This window comes from Grus americana, chromosome 1, assembly GCF_028858705.1.
Source record: "Grus americana isolate bGruAme1 chromosome 1, bGruAme1.mat, whole genome shotgun sequence".
Lineage (NCBI taxonomy): Eukaryota > Metazoa > Chordata > Aves > Gruiformes > Gruidae > Grus > Grus americana.
In genome coordinates, this window is record NC_072852.1 from 205,230,015 (window position 1) to 205,253,191 (window position 23,177).

General features: G+C 39.6%; 1 protein-coding gene across 5 annotated transcripts in view; it reads right to left on the reverse strand.

Moving 5' to 3' along the window:
* CNTN5 (contactin 5) overlaps nt 1-23,177 on the reverse strand; it is a 753,708-nt gene that overhangs the window by 12,150 nt on the left and 718,381 nt on the right. For all 5 annotated transcript variants that reach the window (XM_054805742.1, XM_054805482.1, XM_054805387.1 and 2 more), the window contains 3 exons: nt 18,258-18,328; nt 14,526-14,760; nt 1,164-1,273 (listed from right to left, as the gene is read on the reverse strand). In XM_054805742.1, coding sequence (XP_054661717.1) covers nt 1,164-1,273; nt 14,526-14,760; nt 18,258-18,328 — 416 coding nt within the window. The remainder of the gene's footprint in view (nt 1-1,163; nt 1,274-14,525; nt 14,761-18,257; nt 18,329-23,177) is intronic.

Genomic DNA, 23,177 nt, shown 5'->3' on the forward strand with positions numbered 1-23,177 from the left:
ACCTGAGGGGACACATGGTCACAGACTGCTTGAATTGCACTGGAGAGCAATATGGGAGTACCTAAGTATCAAGAAGCTACAGCAAAATCAGGTAAAAACCCCAGCTAACTGACTGTGTCTGAGCTGTGGGGTAAACATGCTGTCCTGGTCAAGCCCATCCAGCCTGGGTCTGTGCTGGAAAGTGTGGCGGCTCTGGTGCTGCCTGGGCACCCACCTTTCCTTCCTCAGGCCATCAGTGATGGTCATCAGCCCCCATTGTCAGGACATGCTGCCAGGGAGACACTCTCTACTAGTAGGTCGCAAGGTGTCTTTAGACATCCATATCATTAATATCTGTCTCAGATCTACATGTTTACCCTCTTTTCATTGTTACTGTGGAGAATCAAGAAAGAGTTAGCACTCTCTAAAGGACTAAACCAGTCAAGTAACCTGCACTCCAAAATCAGTAAATTGAGTCTAGTTGAGCTATTTCATGAGGAGCAGATAGCCTGAACCACAAGGTCAGGATGGGTTGTGGTGGCCCCAAAGGATAGGTTTAGTCCCAGATCTGATCTGTTCCTGGAGGTTTGGATTGTAAACTGGATCCAAAGCTACAACTGGATCCAAAAGTGCGAGAAGGTCCATCGCCAGGGCTGGTTCTCTTTCGCAAGTCAGGAAGGGCTGTCTCTCCACAGAGCAGCATTTGTGGACGGTGCGGCTGCTGCTTCCCCTCCTGACATCCGACCTTTGATGATCTGCCCAGCAGATGTCCCCCGGCCACTGCACGATGAGAGCACAGGGATGGCAGAGGCTCTTTCCTTTCTCTGTGTTGATTGCTCTCAGTAAATAACAAGTTTGAACTGGTCACTTAGAGCTGGAAACAGTCAATACCTAATCTTCCCCAGCCTGTGAAAGAGGCATGCTGGGTCACCTGCAGTTCTTTCAGCTCTTTTTGAAGAGTGAAGTGTGAAAGAGATGTTATAAGAATTGGTGTTGAACAGTTTTCAAGCACAAATAAATAAAAGATGTTCCGGTGCTACAGCTGTGACCGTTGTTCTACAGCTAGTCATATGTATGCTAAAGCGAGCATAATTTCTATTGAAGTTTCACTACTGCACATGTTAACAGAATGCAACGCTAGCAAAAGCAACAAGACTTCTCATTATGATATTCCGTGTTCATACCTCAAATCCCTGTGGTCTTCCTAGACTTTCTTTAATATGTTTCCATGCAACAAGAATCTCTGATACAGACAAACTCGTAGCTTTGACATCGATGGGAGCAGCAGTGGGTTCTGTATTAAGAAAAATTGAAACAATAAACCTCCACTGTAACAGCTTGTATTTATCAAAAACACTCCATCTGAAACTGTCATTTACTTCCTTTATTCTACCTTAATACTCACAAGAAGGTATGACAGTTACGGGGAACATGAAAAACTGAACAAGATGAAGAGATTATTATTGTTGTATTTCTTTATTTGTGTCATGCTACATCAATATATCATCACTGATGACAGGCGCAGAAAACTGTGACAGGATCTCTTGTCTATGATTTAAAAAAAACCCCAACCTTTAATATTTGTAAATTCCTCCCCCTCCACACACCTTTTTCATAGCCCTTGATCAGCCTAACATCAGCAGCAAATGGAGCATTCATTCTCTTCCTGACTTTTTAGTGCCATTCTGTCAGCTGCAGATGAGTGATACCTTGCTAGGGTGCTCAGTCGGTCCTGCTCCGGGGTTATATCGACTAAGAAGCGATACCCAGAGCTGTAGTGAAACGCTCCGTAGAAGATATTTTTAGGACTATGTTATTATGTCCTTGAGGTCACAGGCACCAGTGTTTGGGGCATGCCATCATCTCTGCTGTGAAGCATTTACTGTTTTAAGCCTGGGATGCACAGTTTTCTAAAGAAGGCATTAAGACCTAGGATTTGTCCCTCTGATTACCTGTGTTGTTACCATTGGTGCCATGTCTGTGTTTCTAGCTCCATGCTATTCATAGGACACTCTGCAGCCCTGACCTCCTGGTTATCTGGAGCAGAGAACTCTCCCTGCCAGAGGAACCAGGGCAGGTGTCCTTCAGTGCTGCTGGGCCATGGGCAGGGTGCACACTGGAGGCTTAGGGCTGCAGGGTGCTTTACAGATCACACCTGCCCAACAGTGTTGCCACAGGCATGTTTTACTTTGCACTTTCATGTCATTGAACACTTTACAGAGGTCCAACTTGTTTTGGTGATTGGAAAGTAATCTGGGTAAACGTACAAGGAAATTTGCCATGACAGGCCATTGAGCATACCACCAGTTTGTGTCACCAGTTAGTGCACTGGGAGTGAAGAGTGTCCAAAAATTGTCACATATCAAACTGAGACATGAGTTAAGGAATGTTTTGCATCTTTTGCTTTTTTATCTCAATATTACTGAAAATTTGCTTAAGACAAGCTGTGGAGACAAGCCTTGAACACAGACAGCGAAGCACACAGCAGTGGCATTTCTCCACCGTTCTGGTGAAGTTCACTTCCTCAGCAAAGAGGTGAATTCACATTCCCCTGCGGTCGCAGAGCCTGCGATATCTTCCTTGGCCGAATGTTCCTCATTACATTTCTAATGTGCTGATCTGCTCTTGAAGGGCAGGCAGAGGTCCTGGCTTTTATGTTACAGGGAGGTACATCAAAGAGCTTTCGGGAAAATGTTTTTTTTGGGCTCATTTAACAGGGTTACAGAAAAAAAGTTTCCTTATGGAACAGCCTGTGTTAAAATGATGCATTTTTCTCAGTGATCAAACTGCTTGAGTAAGATCCCTAATATCAGTCTTGACTCATTAGCTACCCTCCTTTCTCTGATCATATTGCAGGCATTGTTCTGGCACTGCTGCCCTAAACTTTTTCTCTGCCATGGCTTGTACGAATTTTTCATCCTTTTTGATGTCAGATTTTTAATGTTTGCAGCTCTTTTTGATCTTCTTTTTTATTTACTTCTTAAGAAAAGAAGCATTTCTGATGTGATGCAAAATGGTGTTCACCAACAATGAGTATTACTAATAAGTATAAAATATATATGGAACTTTTCAGGTAACAAAGAATAAAAAAAATATCTCCAGTAATAAGTCAAATGATCTTCAGAATTCAGTACTGAAAGAATTGTGCTATGAAGAAATATATCCCTCATAATATGATTTTCTGTTCAATAGTTACACCCTGCTTTCTATTTTATGTACTACTAAGATTTGTGTGGCAAAAGCTATTTTCTAGTTTTTGTATTATTGAAGCAATTACCTTGTTGTCAGAAAAGATTGCAGTGGGATAAATAATGAGATGTACACAAAATGTTGGTTGGCAGCCTTTACACTTTCTATACATGTAGAAATCATTTCCTCTTCATAGCATTCACTAGGGGTGGTTTATGTATTGCTCAGAATAGAAACACAGAATATTTTCTGATATTTTTAAAAACTGATTTCAACAAATGGAGTAGAAATAGTTTGGAATTTTTTATGTGAAGAAAATGCATTTCTCACATAGCCAGAAAGTATTCACTGCACTTTCACTGATATCAGACTCTGAGAATGTAAGTGTTCAGCAAAAGAACAGAAATTATATATTTAGGAATAAGGTATATTATGACTGAAAGTTTATGGAGACTAAATAGCGTTTTTTATTGATTCAGATAAGATGAGGACCATATAATTTCTGGTGATATAATACAGTCTGTGGTTCACTCCAATGTCATGCTTTATTCTGTGTGTCTAAAACTAATGATAAGTTTGACAGGTTCATTAGGTTTTTCTATAACGGTCACTGATGTTATAATCATATTCTTTTATTAATATCTTGGCATTATGCTAAGCCTATTGGTATCTGCCTGAGGTCATACTGATCAAAAAAAAAAAAAAAAAAGAGGGCCAGCATCTTTAATGGGCCCTTTAATGTTCCCTGATTGAATTAAAGATGCAGCATAGGAAGTTCTCCAAAGGCTGTGTGCAATGTCCACGAAACATTGTCTTTCCATCTGCTGCAATTACACTTTAAGGAAACATGTTTAATCTGTAGGTGTTTGGGATGTCTATAATAAAGCAGGACAAGGAATTGCACTAATTGCATTGATCTGATCTTCCAAGAGGGAATCCTAAATTTTGATACTGGCAAGTAAGAGAAAGAAGAATTAGTTACTAGCCCTCATTGTGTTCTCCCTATTTATGACCGTAAAGTGATCTGTTTTTCTGCAATACTAATACTTAAAGACTTCCACATGGTCTAACTTAAAAACCAAAATCAAGGGCCTGTTCATATTTATGTTATTTAAGCTCTGCTGTGGAACAGAGCCTCGGTCAGGACTCCTCATCCAATCACTTGCTATATATTCACTTCTCATTTTGACTGCAGAAAGGATTTTTACACACTTCCCTAGTTCAAAATCTGAGCTCTCATTTGAAGCTAAGAACCTCAGCCTGGATGATTGCATTATGACTCCAGGCAGTTCCACAAAGTTGAGATTTTGGGACTTCAGCCAGAATCCATGACTGTGATACAGTGTAAAAATCCGCAAAAGAGATCTATCAAAAGGAAAATCATGAGGAGCCTTCCCTCTTGTGTCAACCTGTAGATAAAGAAAGTGGTAGCATTTGCTCCCTTGCTGGAAATAGCCACAGGGAGTATTTTCCAAATCAGGGGACCTCCAGCAAACTGTTTCCTTTCCTGAGAAAGGCCAAGGGACGTTATGCTCAGCTCTACCTCTCAGACTGATGTGCATCCCTGGTTTGGGGACTCCACCAGATCTGTGGTGGCATGGCTGCCTGCAGGATAAGACTTTCTCCAGAATCTTGTACTACAAAGGGAACAGATGTTTCATTTCCAAAACACCAAAAATGAGATGATTGTTTCCTGGACAGGCCCTCAGGCTTCAAGTGGAGAACAGTGTCAAGTGGTGTTCCTCAGAGGTTGGTACTGGGACCGGCACTGTTTAACATCTTTGCCGGTGACAAGGACAGAGGGATCGAGTGCACCCTCAGCAAGTTTGCTGACGACACCAAGCTGTGTGGTGTGGTCGACATGCTGGAGGGAAGGGATGCCATCCAGAGGGACCTCGACAGGCTGGAGAGGTGGGCCCATGTGAACCTCATGAAGTTCAACAAGGCCAAGTGCAAGGTCCTGCACGTGGGTCGGCACAATCCCAAGCATGACTATAGGCTGGGCAAGGAATGGATTGAGAGCAGCCCTGAGGAGAAGGACTTGGTGGTATTCATTGATGAGAAGCTCAACATGAGCCAGCAGTGTGCACTTGCAGCCCAGAAAGCCAACCATGTCCTGGGCTGCATCAAAAGCAGCGTGACCAGCAGGTCAAGGGAGGGGATCCTGCCCCTCTGCTTTCTGCTCTCAAGAGACCCCACCTGGAATACTGCATCCAGCTCTGGGGGCCGCAGCACAGGAGAGACATGGAGCTGTTGGAGTGAGTCCAGAGGAGGCCACGAAGCTGATCGGAGGGCTGGAGCACCTCTCCTGTGAGGACAGGCTGAGAGAGTTGGGGTTGTTCAGCCTGGAGAAAAGAAGGCTCTGGGGAGATCTAATTGCGGCTTACCAGTACCTGAAGGGGCCTACAGGAAAGCTGGTGAGGGACTGTTTATGAGGGAGTGTAGTGACAGGACAAGAGGTAATGGGTTTAATCTGAAGGAGGGTTGATTTAGATCAGATGTTAGAAAGAAATTCTCTACTGTGAGGGTGGTGAGGCACTGGAACAGGTTGCCCAGAGAGGTTGTGGATGCCCCATCCCTGGAAATGTTCAAGGCCAGGTTGGATGAGGCTTTGGGCAACCTGGTCTAGTGGAGGGTGTCCCTGCCCATGGCAAGGGGGTTGGAACTAGATGATCTTTGAGGTCCCTTCCAACCCAAACCATTCTATGATTCTACAATTCTATGATTCTTCAAGTCCTTTCTATTTTCAGTTTCTCTCTGACCAGTGTCTTTGCAGAGGACTTTAAAACAGAAACAAATTAGAAAGGTGAGGAAATGAGATATCAGTGAAGCAGTGACCAGGCTTGCAGTACTGACCTCTGCCCTGGACCTCTTTTATTTAGTGGTGAAATACCCTTACTTGTCAGGTATTGCTTCTGAACCCTACTCCTGTAATACTGCTCTCCTGCACACTTGCTCACGGAATACGTCCTGCTGTGGCTCATCCTTCTCCATGGAATAACTCGGATTTATTGCACAGTGGAATGTCACATGGGAATATGGAGCTGCTTTATTCCACAAAGGTACACGTTACCTACACACAGCTCGCTCATCTTGGCACGGGAGTAGAAATTGGGCAAGCGGACCGATAAAGTTCAGGCTTTGTTAAATGAAAAGTTAGGAGGAGCATTGCCATCTTCGTGAATACAAATGGTTCGTTTCCACCAAGTGACACGGCAGACAGAGTTATCCTCAGCACGTGAGGAGGGGATATGCCTATTACATTGATTGCACATCCGACTTCCCATGTGGGCTAATGGCGTTAAGCAAAGGAATGCTTAATAAACTCTTGCATGTCAGGATTGTGATTTCATTCTTTAAAAAAAACAGTGGAGGCAGCTCTAGCAGAACTTTTACAGGATCTAATCCAGATGGATCAGCTGGCAGAAACAAGAAGTAATCCACTGAAGTTTGCAGCTAATATGATGATTTATTAATTTTCAAGTTCACCTAAATGCCAAGGAGCTCAGTTATGAAATGATCACAGGACTTCACTTCCTGAATGTAAGATTTTAATTAAAGACATAGAGGCTGTATTTAGAAGTGTATAATTGCATATTCTTTCATCTATATGAAAAGGAAAAGGTAATTTATTTGCTTGTTTAAATAAGGGCTCAGGGTGAACAGGGAGGGGAGATGGGCCTAACCAGAACAATCCTTCACCCTGCAGTGTCTTGTTTAATATCACATCATCCACTAGCTGTCCTGATGCAAAACTTCCCAAAGTTATGAAGGAACAAAATTGCAAAGGCTGTTATATGCCCCTTTGCCTTTCAGATAACTGAGAGCTTTGGTTCTCCGTTGGCTCAGTGAATTAGTACAAATCCATACAAAGCAAGAACAAAAGCTCTGTGCAGTATGATTACATCTTGTATGTATTACAGAAGCGTGCCTGGGTTCCCTCAGGAGCTTTTAAACAGCAAGACTGTGAGTCTTCAGGTTTTACCTTGTACTGCTCAGGGCTCTCTTTTTCATATCTGGAAGTTTTTAGTAGTATTCACTTCACTGTTTATCAAAATTATAGAACTTTCAATTTTTGTGAAGATAATTTCATCAGGTGCCTGAAGGAGAGGACAGATACTGAATATAACAGAACCAATTCTGTATCTTCCATTGTGGTAATCATTTAAAAACCCCTCTTTATAAAAGACCTAACTCATCTTGAAACCAGTTGGTTCCCTCTTTCTCCTAGAAGCTTATTTCCTTTTATATTCTCACCTATTTCTATACTATATGCATTCTAATTTGTATTTATTCTTGTGCTATGTCATGGTTTCGGCTAGGATAGAGTTAATTTTCTTCCTAGTAGCTGCTATAGTGCTGTGTTTTGGATTTAGGATGAGAATAACATTGATAACACACTGATGTTTTAGTTGTTGCTAAGTAGCACACTAAGTCAACAACTTTTCAGCTTTTGATGCCCTGCCAGCAAGAAGGCTGGAGGTGCACAAGAAGCTGGGATAGGGCACAGTCAGGACAGCTGACATAAAATGGCCAAAGGGATATTTCATCCCATGTGACATCGTGCTCAGCATACAAACTGGGGGGAGGTTGGCTGGGGGGTGGTGATAGCTGCTTGGAGACTGGTTGGGCATCACTTCACAGGTGGTGAGCAATTGTTTTTTATTTTCATAATTTGTTTTTCTTTTATTTCTCTCTCTTTTTGTTATTTTCCTTTTCATTACAATATTTTATTTTATTTTATTTTATTTTATTTTATTTTATTTTATTTTATTTATTTCCATTATTAAAGTGTTCTTATCTCAACCCATGAGTTTTCTCACTTTTAACCTTCCGATTCTCTCCCCCATCCCACCAGGGGAGGAGTGAGCAAGCAGCTGTGTTGTGCTTAGTTGTTGGCTGGAGTTAAACCATGCCATGCTGATAGGCTGTGTCTAGACTTGTAAACTAAACAGGAAGAGGGAGGCAAGACACCAGCCTGAGCATGGATATACAGTTGTCCATAGCATGAAATATTTAGCATGATCTGTGGCGAAATATTTACTGTGGCAAATTAGTGCTGCCCCAAAATATACCGAGGCACAAGCTGGTGCCTGGCCAGGGATGGTTCCCAGGAGGTGTGTGGATGCAGCCACAGCCTGGAGAGTGACAGTGTTCAAGTGTGCTGATGTGAACTCTTTTTGGCCAGTTGGCTTCAAGGGTAAAGAATGGCTGGCTTGTTTCACTTGGTAAAACAAAACCAAAACAAAACAGAACAAAACAAAACAAAAAAAAAAAAAAAAAGAAAAATATTTAGCATCATTGCCCTTTACCTTTAAAAGTGTTTCACCATCCCTAACAACTTCCCTGATTTTCAGGCAGCATCTTATCGAAACCCAGCCTGTTTTTACTAGGTAAAAAGAAACAAGCTGTCCTAGTTTCTACTCATTTTCTTATGATCCTGTTAGTCCTTAGAACCTGTATCATCTTGAGTTCTCTGTTGAGCATGAGCAACCAGAACTGTAGATAAGATTTTAGCAAAGCTTTGTGATAATTTTATCAGATTGATGCCCTGATAAAAATTAAAAAAATTGAGTCTTGTGCGTAGGTTCTAGCTGTTAGATTCCCATTTTGTAAAGGACTGGCTTGTTACCACTCCTTATGTACTTGACCTAGTGCTTGTATGTCATTCATGTTCCTTTACCTCTAGTCCTCTATTTCACGTTTTTTCTATGTATTTTTCAGATCCTTCCTTGTATTGACAGTTCATCCTGAAGTTGTAATAACAGCAATATCATAACCAGCTCTTCTATTAGTGTTATGAATATTAAATATATATAATCTAAGACTGATCTTTAAGAAATTCTGCCAGTAGCCTTCCAAGTCTTTCACATGTCTGGTGGTAAAGGTATTAATTTTTTTTCTTGGTAAGTTAACTAAAATTTATTTTTGCCAACTGTTATTTGTTTTCATTATTTTGAGATGGAAAAGATCTTGCCCCAGGGGACTAGCTCTCACCATCCATGGTAGTCATGAATAGAAAAACAGATTAAATTTAATTTATGGTACATTTGAACAGCAAATTCTGTATTGCTTAAATTGGAATGGGTTGAATTTCTGACCACTTGATAATACTACAAGTTTACACTACAAATGGAAAAATTTGCAGACTTTCAGATTCTTATTAGCTACCCTGTCTATATTATCTTATTTATTCAAAATAAATGATAAAGTATTTCATTAATGTTGGTCCATTTCTTGATTATCTTTAATATCAATACTTATTTACCTCAGATTTTTTCATGCTTTATATACTTTCTTAACTTTAAAAAAATCTTTTTTTTTTTTCACCTTAGTTTTTGATAATACTTGTGTTATTCTTATCCCTTTCATTATCTGGATTTTATTATGTATGCTTTTTATTTATTCTGAATATCTTTTAGTGGGTACATCTTTAGATCCTCAGATGTAATGTACTGCCTTAGAAATGTACCGTTTCTTGTAGTATAAACTTTTACGCCTTTGGCTCAGAGACATTCCAAAGCACTTCCATTTCTAGTCTCAACTGTTAATTCCAGCTTATTAAATAATTTCATGCTATTTAATGATTACTTATTCCACTGTTATTTATGATCAGCTTTTCTATCGTGTCTTAATTATTCATCAAAACAAGACTATAGTACCTTTATTTCTTCTCTGTTATTCAGTACTGGATAAAGAATCTTCTAATTATCACAGCCGGATAATTATCACACAAGGTCATTAGTTGTATTTACTATCCAAACTACTCTGAGTAGCTAAATTCTCTCATAAATAGCAATGTCCTATAATATTTACCTAAAATTAGAAAGGTCTTTCTCAGCATCCAAATTTATCAGGGCCATCAGCAACTGACCTCTAGTTCGACTCACAGTTTTTTAATTGCCCTTTTCCCCAACTGGCATGGAACCCAAGGATATTCTGTTTTATCCAAACACTGGTTTTGTATTTCCAGATATGTTATCACATCATCGGTGTGTTACGATATCCAACGATTTTTACTTTTGTTTTTCCTAAGTAGCTCATACTTTGTCTAGTCATGATTGCAAAAGCAAGCCTACCTGGCCATTGCTCTTTTCCATCTTCTTGCAATCATACTTTTATTCTTTTATATTTCCTTCTCCATTGCTATATTTCTGATTTTCCAAGTTTTCCTCTTCCAGTGACTTAAAACCACACATAGAGATTGCATATGATTTCCCTGATACTGAAAGCTCATATTAGTACTCTTGGCATTCTTAACCCCTCAGTCTTTGAGTGGAAGGTAGTAATCAAGAAAAATCTCCAAAGAATATATAAATGTTAAAACCCCCAGTGTTTAACACTGCTTTTGTTCATTGTTTTATTTTCAGTATCTTGTGCCTTTACAATTGTTATTCTCTATTGATCAAAATCATCTGTGCCTGCACTGAAGTTCAGTGCTTTGTTTCAGTATATTCTAGCAGGAATCTGATACCATTATTTTCCTGCAGAAAGTAGTCAGAAGATTTCTCCCTGCTCTGCTCATGCTCCTTTTCAGCCTCAGGCCCGCACATTGCAACTTTCTTCTGGCAGGCAGCCTAACTGCTGTGCTCTCCATGTGTTCTGGCGTCTCTTTCTCTTATTAAAGGGTTCCTTTATGAAGGCTAGTCTTTCCCTGGTGCTGGAACATGTCTATTGTGTCCTTCTGTTCTGCCTTCTTACTGAAGATAGTTGTGCATCTTTTTTTTGGTATCCTGCATCTTCTGTGTATCATCTTCATTTCCTCTTCAGAACTCGTCCCTGGCTGCCATCATCTCTTTTACTTCACTAAAACATCTGCCCTCTCTTTTTCTTATTCTCTCCTTGATTGATTGCTTTCTTCCTTTCCTAAGGTCTCCAGGAAAGACCTCCTTCAAACTTTTATACTGCATTAAGACATCTTTTCCAGTGGGTCACATGTGCTTTTTTTCCTCCTGGGTTACTCAGCTGGCTTTGTACAAGCTTTTTTTCTGCTTCTCCACTCTGTTTTCTCCATTACATTCATCTGCATCTTTAGCTCCTGGATAGTCTCCCCCATTAGCTGTATCCTGATGATGTTTCCTATGAACTTAAAAGGCCAAGGAAGGAGAAGAAATGTCTTAAAACATCTATAACCAGTCAGGCTTTTCCCCCCTTCAACTTTAGGTTATCAGCATCATTAATCCCTCAGTAACCATCGGTATCATATTATCTTCTAAATATCTGACTTAGAGACAAAAGGATTAGCCCTTCTACTTATGAAAAAGCGCTCAGTGTTTTGTTCGTGTTTTCTGAGATTCTTTACTCACTGGAAGGTCATTTTTTAAGCCTTTTGCCTGAGTCAGAGAGACTTTATGTAATCAGAAGGCAGTCAGTTGTGTTCACAGAGGAGAACATCTTAATGCCACCTGTCAAGCTGCTTGCCTAGGCACAACTCAGAGGCACCACAGATGGGCTTTGAGTGTAGATCAGAGAACATACAATATGCAGTCAAAGTCATACAGAAGAGAGAGATGCATTCATTCTTAATAAATGAGAAATTTATTCCTTGTCCAGAACCTAGCCTATGAAAACGCTTATTTTTTTCCTGTGTGCTTAGCAAAGACAACAGGTTTTAGACTTCCTTAGACAAATTGTAGAACCATCTGTACATGTGGGGAACCTTTCAATATGTAACATAAAGTTTCCTTAACTTTTAATACTTTTATCCTAAGCCTTTATTCTAGACAATTGCAGAGCAGTGAATTGACTGCGTGATGAAAAGCAAGTAAGCTAAGGGTTTGCTGGATCAGCCCTAGCACCATAATATATTGTACTGTCAATCTTTATTTAATATCTCCTCTTCAACAGAAATCCTTGAGAAAATGTGCCGTCAGTTGTTTAGCTCCTTAAGTGTGAAATTCCGTGACTCTTTCAAAACCAGTTCCCCCTTTTTTCACAGCAAGTGAAATGTCTATTGTCCTCAGTCTCCATATTGCCCGGAACATAGCTGTAATAAACTGTTTTGTTGTTGCTTTAATTTTTCAGTATATCACCTGGCGTTATTCTGGAGAAAAGCTTTTTATAAATTAATTTTGCACTGTATTGTCACAGCACCCCATATTTTTTTCTCAAATATAAGTCTTTTATTTAGCCCTGTAGAATTTCTCTTACCAAAGGAAAGTCTAATGTACAGACACATACAGAGACTGAATTAGCAAAGCTATGATGGGTAGGTACTTTCAAGTAAGTGAATTATAATCAGAAATGTTGGTTTCTAGAGATAGTCTCTGGGAGCATAGAGAGAAAGTTAATTTTAATAATTCTATTAAGATAATTTGTAAAGTTAATATTTAAAAGAAATGTTAGAAAAAATGATTTACATGTTACTGATTATTCCATTTCCAGTCTTGTCCAAATAACAAGCAAAGGACTTTGCTTTTGTTAAAATAGCTTTTTCTATTAAAAAAAAAAAATCCATTAAGGTTTTGCCTTCCCTCCCTTGCAAAACTCTATTTTTATTGAACTTTGTGATTAGAGTATGGAATTGTTAAATAATAAAAACATCACCATCAGTCCACAGTATCATTTTCCATTGAGGAACAGGGAAGTCAACTGTAAAAATATCCAAGTTGTACTGGACAACTTTTACATTTTAAAATGTAATTGTTTTTATAATAATATGAATACTTGGTAATACTGATCCAGACAGTGGAACACAAGCAAATTACTGGAACTGCTTTTAGCAAAAACAGCATTTATAACCTCTGTAATTACTGTGAGAGATGTCTGCTACATCATGGCTCCAAACCCACACATTTATTGTGGGTTAATATGGAATAAGTTTTAATGTTTTCCAGCTTCACATGAAATACCATTATCTTCACACTACATTTTCCTGGTTTCAGCTGAGATATAGAGTTAATTTTCTTTCTAGTAGCTGGTGTAGCGCTGTGGTTTGGATTTATCATGAGAATAATGTCGATAACACACAGATGTTTTTAGTTGTTGCTAGGTAGTTTTAATGTCTACATTAAGTCAAGGACTTTTCAGCTTCTCACGCCCTGCCAGGTGCACAAGGAGCTGGGAGAGCACAGCCAGGACAGGTGACCCAGGCTGGCCACAGGGATATTCCCCGCCATATAACGCCATGCTCTGGATATAGCTGGGGAAGCTAGCCGGGAGGCGAGATTGCTGCTCGGAAACAGAGTGGGCGTCGGGTTGGGTTTTTTTTCCTTCTGCATGAGGTGACCAATTGCATTTGTGCATCACTTGTATTCTTGTAATTGTTGTTATTATTGTTGTTGTTGATATTATTATTATTATTACTATTATTATTGTCTTCCTTTGTTATCCTATTAAACTGTCTTTATCTCAACGCACGAGGGTTTTTTTTTCATTCTCCCCCTTGAGGGGAGGGATGAGCAAGCAGCTGTGTGGCGCTTGGTTACTGGCTGGGGTTAAACCATGACATACATTTTTGTAGAGATAGCATGCAATTCCTCCCACCTGTCTCAGTACTGTACTGATTCTCTTAACATGAGACAGTGTAGTAAAGAAAAAGTATAGTAAAGAAAAATTGAAGTATATGACTTCTGGTAGTGGAGCTGCTGAAAAAATTCCTGTGGATAAGTTATTTGCCTTTTGTGTGTATGGGAATTCCCATACATTGGCTCCTGCCAATACAGAAAAACTTCTTTTACTAGTACAAATTAGTCTTTTTTTTTTTTCCCCCCACAATATACTGTTGAGAGTTATGTCAAGTTGACATAGAATTTCTCAAGAACTATTTTTCACTTGTTCTTCTGAACTATTCCTATAATTCACATTGAATATTTGGACATTAACATAAATACAGAACTTTTATACTAATGAACTAAAAAAGAGAGAAAATAATAGAAAAAATTAATAAAAATAAGAACAAAATTGCATTCTGTGCACTTTTAGTATCCATTAACCAGGAAATTAACATTCATAAGTGGATTTATTTAGTCTTAACCTGTTGTCTGATTATGCCATTAAAAAAAGTATCATGAACCTTAGAAACATTAGAAAATATCAGCCTTTCTTTGCTCATTGTTAGAGCATCCCAGTTTAAAGTTAAGACTACAGATTTTGTATTAGGGATGAACCTTCATTAAAAGAGACATTTTTTTTGGTTTAGGACTGATGTGGCTTGAAGTCTATTCCTATATTCCTAAACTTTGTCACTTGCTTTCTGGGTAGCTTTGGCAAGTTAGTTCACCTCCTACCCTGCAAAACGTGTTTAATGTTACTTAGTACTTCTGCAAAGAATTTTGAAATTTAAGATTGAAAAAGCATGGCATAATAAGACACATATAAAAATAGCTTAATACGAGTTAACTTCTTGTTGAACTGACCTCCTTCAGCTGAGCAGATGACCACAATAGGGCTGAAGGGACCATCTCCTTTGTTGTTGTAAACACCGACTTTCACTTCAAAAGGAGTCAGAGGTGGCACACTTTCATCTCGGTAGATGAACTTTGAGGCATCTGAAGAGGTCACCATTTTTTCCTTCCAGCCACGTGTTCCATTGGGTCTGAAGGCTACAATATAACCAAATCCTTCTCCATTCTGGAACTCTTCTGACACTGGCTAAAAAATGAAGTTCAGGTAATGATCAGAAATGGTTTTACTAATTTAGAAAACAGTCATTCAGTGGCTGACCATTATCTAGCTGCTTGTGTGAGGGTGATCCCTTACAGTTGCATTACAGGATTTTACTTATCATGCCTGGGAACACATAAGGACAATTGCTTCTGAAGAGGAACCTTGTAAGAGAGCTTCTTCACCTAATCATCTGTGATCAGCAGGTCAAGGGAGGTGATTCTCCCCCTCGACTCAGCTCTTGTGAGACCCCACCTGGAGTACTGTGTGCAGCTCTGGGGCCCCCAACATAAGAAGAACATGGACCTGTTGGAGGGAGTCCAGAGGAGGCCATGAAGATGATCTGAGGACTGGAGCACCTCTTCTACGAGGACAGGCTGAGACAGTTGGAATTGTTCAGCCTGGAAAAGAGAAGGCTCCAGGGAGACCTTATAGCAGCCTTCCAGTATCTAAAGCGACTTACAAGAAATCTGGAGAGGGACTGTTTACAAAGGCATGTAGTGATAGGACAAGGGGTAATGGCCTTAAGCTGAAGGAGGGTCGATTTAGATTGGATATTAGGAAGAAATTATTTACTGTGAGGGTAGTGAGACAGTGGAACAGGTTGCCCAGAGAGATTGTGGATGCTATGAGTGATGCTGCAGTGGGAGTCTCTTGAGTTTTAGGTGCCAGCCTCATTTCTATATCCAAATGGGGTGTCAAGTTTTAGGCATGTAAGTATAGGGTTCAATTTGAGTCTTAGGATATAATGTAATAAATCTAGTTGTCCTAACTTTCAAACTCAGTCTTGGTGAAAAAAAAAAAAACCTCATTTGCTTTTCTCTTCTCACAGGATCTGTGAAATTAGCCACTTAAATTGGGACACATCTGCCATAAGCAGGCAGTCAGCAAAGGGATTTATATGTTGAGAGGCTGAGCACTGCGAAAGCTAAATCTTACATGTCCAGCTCAAGGAATGGAATTTTTCATGCTAATTTATTGCCTACATTTCTTATAAAGTCAATGGACTAGTTTCGGAATTAGGTTATGTTTAACAGTTGTCAGCGTATTAGGCCTATAGGAAATTCCAAAAAAAGGATGTCTAAGCTCCCTTCCTTGAAGTGCCCATCCTAGATCTGCAGCTGATGAACACGTGAATCAAAGCAGGGGCACAGGGGACACTGAATCCTCTCCCTTCCACATTGCATGTGAATGTCTCATCACCATGCACCCCTCTTGCAGACATTTTCTACCCATCCTTCTGAAGCTGTGCACTGTGCATCGAAGAAAAAAAAAAAAAAAAAGGTCTCCAAAGGCAGACGAGGCAAAAACAAGACAGACTTTGTCATCTAGTGATTTGAGTTGGAAAGGAGGAGTCTTGCACTACTTAAGGAGTTGGCAGTAGACAATCACTATAAAAAAAGCCAGAAATATAAGAGAAGTAGCAGAACCCTTGCAAATGTCAAACACACAGTTTGTGAACTAAAGTTGTGTGAATAAAATTTTGTTTGAACCTGCTGATTATATTTCAGGAGCCTAGGTAGGTTAGTCTTTTCCTGAATTCCCAGAGATCCATATACCATGTCAATATCACTTCAGACTTCAAAGTACTTTGTTGAATTCCTATTGCCTGAGTCCAATAAGACTTTTTTGGATGCTGCAAAAGCACAAACTGACTATGCTGGAGCTATGCTAACTTACACTATGGTTGTGCCTTATTGCAGTGGCTACTCCAGACAGCACAGTAGTCTCTACTGAGTTGTTGGAGTGTTATCCAATGCGCTAGGATTAGTTCTTTAGCAGAAATTTCAGCACTTACTTTTAATTGCATGTTTTTGTGTGGTTTTTTACCATTTCTTGAAGAGACAGTGACTATAATTAGAAATGGTAGCAATATTTCAAACAATTAAGAAATGTAAATATGCCCACTTCACAATTTATATTTGACACAGATGAAATGCCATGATGTTTTTGTAAGCTTAATTTGATTAATGACTTTATGCAGTTTAAGAGTTATGTGAAACAATAATGTGCTGAAAATATTAACACTAGGAAGAAAACCACTAGGTATTGATGGAAATAAGGAGTTAACCTGAAACAAGGGGGAAGGATTGACACCTTCTGCCTTATTGGCAGTTTGCACTCCTTAGCTATAAGTGAAGAAGCATCAGCTGGCTTCTGTGGAAAAAAAGCCAATATATACTCAAAGTTATGTTATGGGAATTGCTAATCCTTAACTGTCTGTTGTACCTGTATTGTAGGACGGGACATCCATGGGTCTCTGGTTTCTTTTGGAAGAAAAAGATGTGGACTTGGTAGTGCTAGCTTAATGGTTGGACTTGATTATCTTTAAGGTCTTTTCCAACCAAAATGATTCTATGAATCTATGAAAGCTTTGACCCTTGACAGAGAGGGAGATATAACACAGTTCAATAGTCCCCCCACTCCAGTCACCTGGGGGACACTATAAACACACTTAATATGAATACTACAAATTAATATATCATATTAGGTACTGGGATTAGGCCAGTTTACATCAGATACAGTTCTAGCCACCTGATGTATTTGTTTGGGATTCAGCAAATTTTCTCCCAATAGAAGAGATGCTGCTGTTTATAGTTATAGGCTATAAAGCAAACTGAAATCAGCTCTGTCTCAGCTGTCTCAGGTAGCTGATGTCGGAGAAGGCAGATGTGCCAACAGAAGACAGTGTCTTCAGATGTCCTAAAATCTGCCATTTTAAGCAGTTAGTCAGAATTCTGTGTGTCTCATCATCTGAAGTTCTCCTCAAGTTGGCTGGGCTTTTTCATTAAAACCCCATGTCTTTATTTGATGGATTTTTTCTTGGTTATATATATATGTAACATACATATATATAACATATACATACGTATGTATGTTTTCTGAATCTGAAACTCTTCATGATGAATCTAGAAGTTTTGAGAACTCCTCAAGAAAAGTCTCTGTTCTACTGAGTTATTTATGATTAGCAGAGAAAGCAACACCCACTCCTCCAATTGCCCACTGGCATAGTCTTACATCTGTGTTGCATCTTGCATCACAAATATCTTCTCAAAATAAAGGTCTATTTCATGTCTTTAGTTTTATATTTTTATGAAAGACTTAAACACTTCTTTCTTAATTTAAGTTTTAAAAAAATTACAAGGGTTTCATTCTCTTCCCTTAGCTATTATTTCATATGGTGTGGCATTTACACAAGATCCAAAAAGTCAAATCAACCTAAGCAGTAGATCTGGAAGAAAAAACTGATGAATTAGCACAGCTTTGGAGCTTCTGCTAGATGTGTTAGATTCACCATAATGCCCTCTACTCAAACCACATGAAAATGCACGTTACTTTGAAACTATAGAACATATTTAAAGAACAGTATTTTGTGTTCATGTCTTGCCAAGATTTGCTGTAAGAAAACCCCGGTACACTACTCTTTACTTTGCCCTCAAAGAAGCAAACATGAAACAAAACCTTTAATCATAAAAGTCCCTTACCTCCCATGCTATTACTAATTCATGCCGCCTTCCACTTCTGCCACTTACATTAGCTGGAGGTGTCTTTGGAACTGTGAGCAAGAAGGAAGAAAAAAACAAAAACAAAAACAAAACAAACCAGAATGTCCAAGTTATTGAAGTTTTCCCCATAGTAATAAGTTGCTACAGAAGACATGAGACTGTTAAATCAGAGCAGAAATAACAAACATAGAGCTTTGTGGTAAAGAAAACTTGCTGAAGTTTTATTTCAGAGAATTCCACAGTCAAGCTGGTAAACTCAAACAAAGCATAAGCTGAGAAGAAAAATAATATTGGAATAAAAAGCTGCTTAAGCACTACATCTTCTGCAAATTAGTCAAAATTTCAGTGAACAGATCATCTACGAGATAAAACAGGAATTATCTTGTTAACTCTCATATTTTTTGAATAGACAACTCAAATTCAAGTGCCAGGGAACCTGACATATTTAATACTTCAGGTAAAATCTTGGGACATAAATAATATATCTCTACTATTTCCCAGGTCATTAGAGATTTAGAATGTTTTAGTTCTTGTAAATCTATTCTTGTATGCTTTACCAGGGAGCCAATTTTCAGAAATTTTAAACTGATCATCCTTAAACACCCCTTATAATTTCTTGCAAAATGCTGGAAGCAGTACTACCTACAGTTCTTTAAAAATTGAGACCACCATTATGGCTTTAAAATCACATATAAGGAGTTGTTGAAATTTTTAAAAAGAAATAATAAGAAATAATAAAGAAATCATACTAAAGTTCAGAGTTACTGAATGTCTTCTTTGCTTCAGTCTTTGCTGACAAGGCCAGCTATCAAGAAACCCAGACCCTGGAGGTAGGAGAGAAAGTCTGGAGAAAGGAAGACCTTCCCTTGTTTGAGGAGGATCGGGTTAGAGAACATCTAGAACACCCACAAATCCATGGGCCCTGATGGGATGCACCCACGAGTGCTCAGGGACCTGACAGATGTTATTGCTATGCCATTCTCCATCATCTTTGAAAGGTCATGGAAAACAGAAGAGGTGCCTGAGGACTGGAGGAAAGCCAATGTCACTCTGGTCTTCAAGAAGGGCAAGAAAGACGACCCAGAAACCTACAGACCAGTCAGCCTCAGCTCCATCCCTGGAAAGGTGATGGAACAGCTCATTCTGGGGGTCATGAATAAGCATGTGGAGGAAAAGAAGGTTATCAGGAGTGGTCAACATGGATTCACCAAGGGGAAATCATGCCTGACCAATCTGATAGCCTTCTACGATGGCATGACTGGCTGGGTGGATGAAGGGAGAGCAGTGGATGTTGTCTACCTTGACTTCAGCAAGGCTTTTGACACTGTCTCTCATAACATCCTCGTTAGCAAGCTTAGGAAGACTGGGTTGGATGAGCAGTCAGTGAGGTGTATTGAGAACTGGCTGAATGGCAGAGCCCAGAGGGTTATGATAAATGGCACAGAGCCTAGTTGAAGGCCTGTAGCTAGTGGTGTGCTCCAGGGGTCAGCACTGGGTCGGGTCTTATTCAATGTATTCATCAGCGACCTGGATGAGGGGACAGAGCGTACCCTCAGCAAATTCACTGATGATACAAAACTGGGAGGAGTGGCAGACACACCAGAAGGCTGGGCTGCCATTCAGTGAGACCTGGACAGGCTAGAGAGTTGGGCAGAGAGGAACCTAATGAAATTCAGTAAGGGTAAGCATAGGGTCCTGCACCTAGGGAGGAATAACCCCAAGCACCAGTACAGGTTAGGGGTTGACCTGCTGGGAAGCAGCGCTGAGGAGAATGACCTGGGAGTCCCAAGCTCTGCATGAGCCAGCAATGTGCTCTTGTGGCCAAGAAGGCCAATGGTGTCTTGGGGTGTATTAAAAAGAGCGTGGTCAGCAAGACAAGGGAGGTTATCCTCCCCCTCTGCTCTGCCCTGGTGAGGCCACGTGGAATATTGTGTCCAGTTCTGGGCTCCCCAGTTCAAGAGAGTCCAGCGGAGGGCTACAAAGATGATGCGGGGACTGGAGTATCTCTTGTATGAGGAAAGGCTGAGAGAGCTGGGTCTGTTTAGCCTGGAGAAGAGAAGACTGGGGGAGGATCTCATCAACGTTTATAAATATCTAAAGGTTAGATGTACAGAGGACGGGGCCAGACTCCTTTCAGTGGTGTCCAGTGATGGGACAAAGGGCAATGGGCACAAAGTGGAACACAGCAAGTTGCATCTGAATGTGAGGAAAAACTTTTGTACTTTGAGGATGACCAAGCACTGGACGATGCTGCCCTGAGAGCTTGTGGAGTCTCCTTCTCTGGAGATGTTCAAAACCCACCTGGGCACCATCCTTTGCAACTGTAGGTGATCCTGCTTTAGCAGGGGGGTTGGAGTAGATGATCTCTAGAGGTCCCTTCCAACCCCTACCAATCTGTGACCCTGTGAATCTGTGAATCTGTGTAAATTATAACTGTCATCGTTAGTGTGAAATGGGTTATATTTTGTAAAACTTCAGAAATCTTAATTGTTCCATTGGAATTGTATAATTTCTTTTATCGTACTTAGTGCCTCTAATGAAGCTCCTAAAATGACTAATGTCTTGAGTTTATTTACTCTGAGCAGGTAACGCTTGCATTCTTTATTTAATTAAATATGTCCAAAGATATAAACTTTCTCTTTTACTCCTCACAGCAATACATAAGTCATTGGTAGAAATGTACTGTGAGGCTTTAACTGTTAAGGTCTTATTGCATGCTGTTTAGCTTATTTATTTGGTAGCACTGTGCCTTTGAACTATACAAAGAAAAATACATTTAAATAAATGTATACAGTCCTCTCTATTTCCCGTGTTGATCATTAACAGCTTAAGTTCAATGAAAGTGCAGTTTTTACTAGATCCTGCAAGTTCACATAAAATTTCAGAATTCATTTGTGTTTTGTCTTTTTGAACTCTGAACTCCCCTTTAAAGAACATAAGCCTAATTCTGTTTTTTTTTCTCATAAATGATGCAAACTGGCAAAGCTTATGAATTGTTTCTGAGTTACACTGTTGCAAATGAGATAAGAGCCCTTTTATCTGTGGTTCTTAGCAGTCTGATAGGGGAGATTTCTAATGTGTCAAACATCTCTCTCCAATAAAACTGGGTTCATCTGGCAAATGATGCCTTCAACTTCCTTCCTTCCTTCCTTCCTTCCTTCCTTCCTTCCTTCCTGCCTGCCTGCCTGCCTGCCTGCCTGCCTGCCTGCCTTCCTGTCTTCCTCTTCTATATAATGAGATGATCGAATGGCTTTGCAGTTTAACTTTAGCTATTGGGAAACCAGGTATCCAGGCTGAGCTTGTAGTCTGGGCTCCTTCTCCAGTGAATGCAGAGCTTTTGGGTGGTTCATCCCATCCAAAGATAACTGTCTAAAAAATGGGAGGGGATTGTTTAGACTTTACTGACTGGAAACCTGAACTAGTTTAAACTAAGACCTAATCTTTACAAAGCAAAAACCTAATCAAATTTTCCTTTCAGAAATAGAATTATATAATACTGAATGGTGAGTAATTGCTCTCTGGTGTTAAAAAAAACCCAACAAAACCCCCAAAAAAATCCAAACCCAGAGCAATCATTGTAACATTGGGATGAATGTTCTACAGTGAAAAGATGCAGATGAAGAATCATCTCCCAGTTAATCACCATGTAAAAATTATAATTCCATCTCTAATGGAGCATATTTAAGCCTTGTTTAGCACCCATTTTTCTCTTGCCTTTCTAAAATACTTTTTGGTTAAGTTATAAAGATAAATTAAGTTTTTATGTAGGTGCGAAGTTAGTGATGAGACAGTATGTTGCATTCCTTTGAAGCATCCAGTGTGATGGATTTATTTAACCAGCAGTGTCCTCTTTCTAGATTTTACTTGTTAACAGCTTTGAAGAATGAAGGCCTATTTAAATGAATAAATGTTAAAAGAATAAAACTGTCAAAACGATGAATTTCTTTTGCACCAAACTAAAATGTACATTCACACAGCAAAACTCTCTCAAATGAATAACCATTAAAAGAATAAATGTGTCAAAGGAATAAATTTCCTTTGCACTGCACCAAAGCAGAACATACACAGTTAGAGGGGGACATTTTGAAATAAGTAACTGTTAAGTGAAGAAAGCTATTAAGAGAAAACCCTTTTTTTGCCAGGCACCGAGGTTATCTATTAGCAACCCTTTCAGCAGCATCACCTATATCAGCGTTATATCTGAATTTACTCACTCATAGCCTAAGTTTATTGCCTTGCAATTAGTGACTTCCCAATCTTTAAGTTGTTAATTCTCGGCAGTGACACTCACGGAGATGCACCAAATCCACAAGTATGATGGCTAAACTTGGCTCACGGACGCAGGATCCGTGTGCCTGGGGGACAAGGACATTAGGACCTCTGTTCTTTAGTGTTTGTCAAAACTGAGAAATTCAGTATTGTTTCTTCTGAATAAAAACACCCCAGCTAGTAGCAAAGAGCTCTTTGCCATGTTAATATGCCTCATTTAACAAGAAGGTTAAAGAATGTTCCCTACTGGAAAATGAAGCACTCCTTGGCTTAACACTGGTCCTTAGGATCATAAAATGTGACTATGCTTAGCTTGATCATAAGTCTCTAATTTTAATCAAAACCCTCTCATTAGCCCCTTTGCCAACTACCTGTTCTCACTTGTCTCCCAGTTTATTCTTAGACTATAAGTTCTTTGGGATCAGGTCAACTCTTCTTTTCTTTTGTTTCGTCAGCCACTGGTAAGGTTAGGAGTTAAAAGCCAGGTCTCTCCATCATTCCAGTAATGCAAACGACAAATAGCACTAAGAAAAGTGTTCTGAAAGACATGGTGACTAGATGTGGGTCACGGTAAATAACGGGTGTACGCTGGCACACATTGATGTTGAAGACTCCACTTAAGGCAAACAA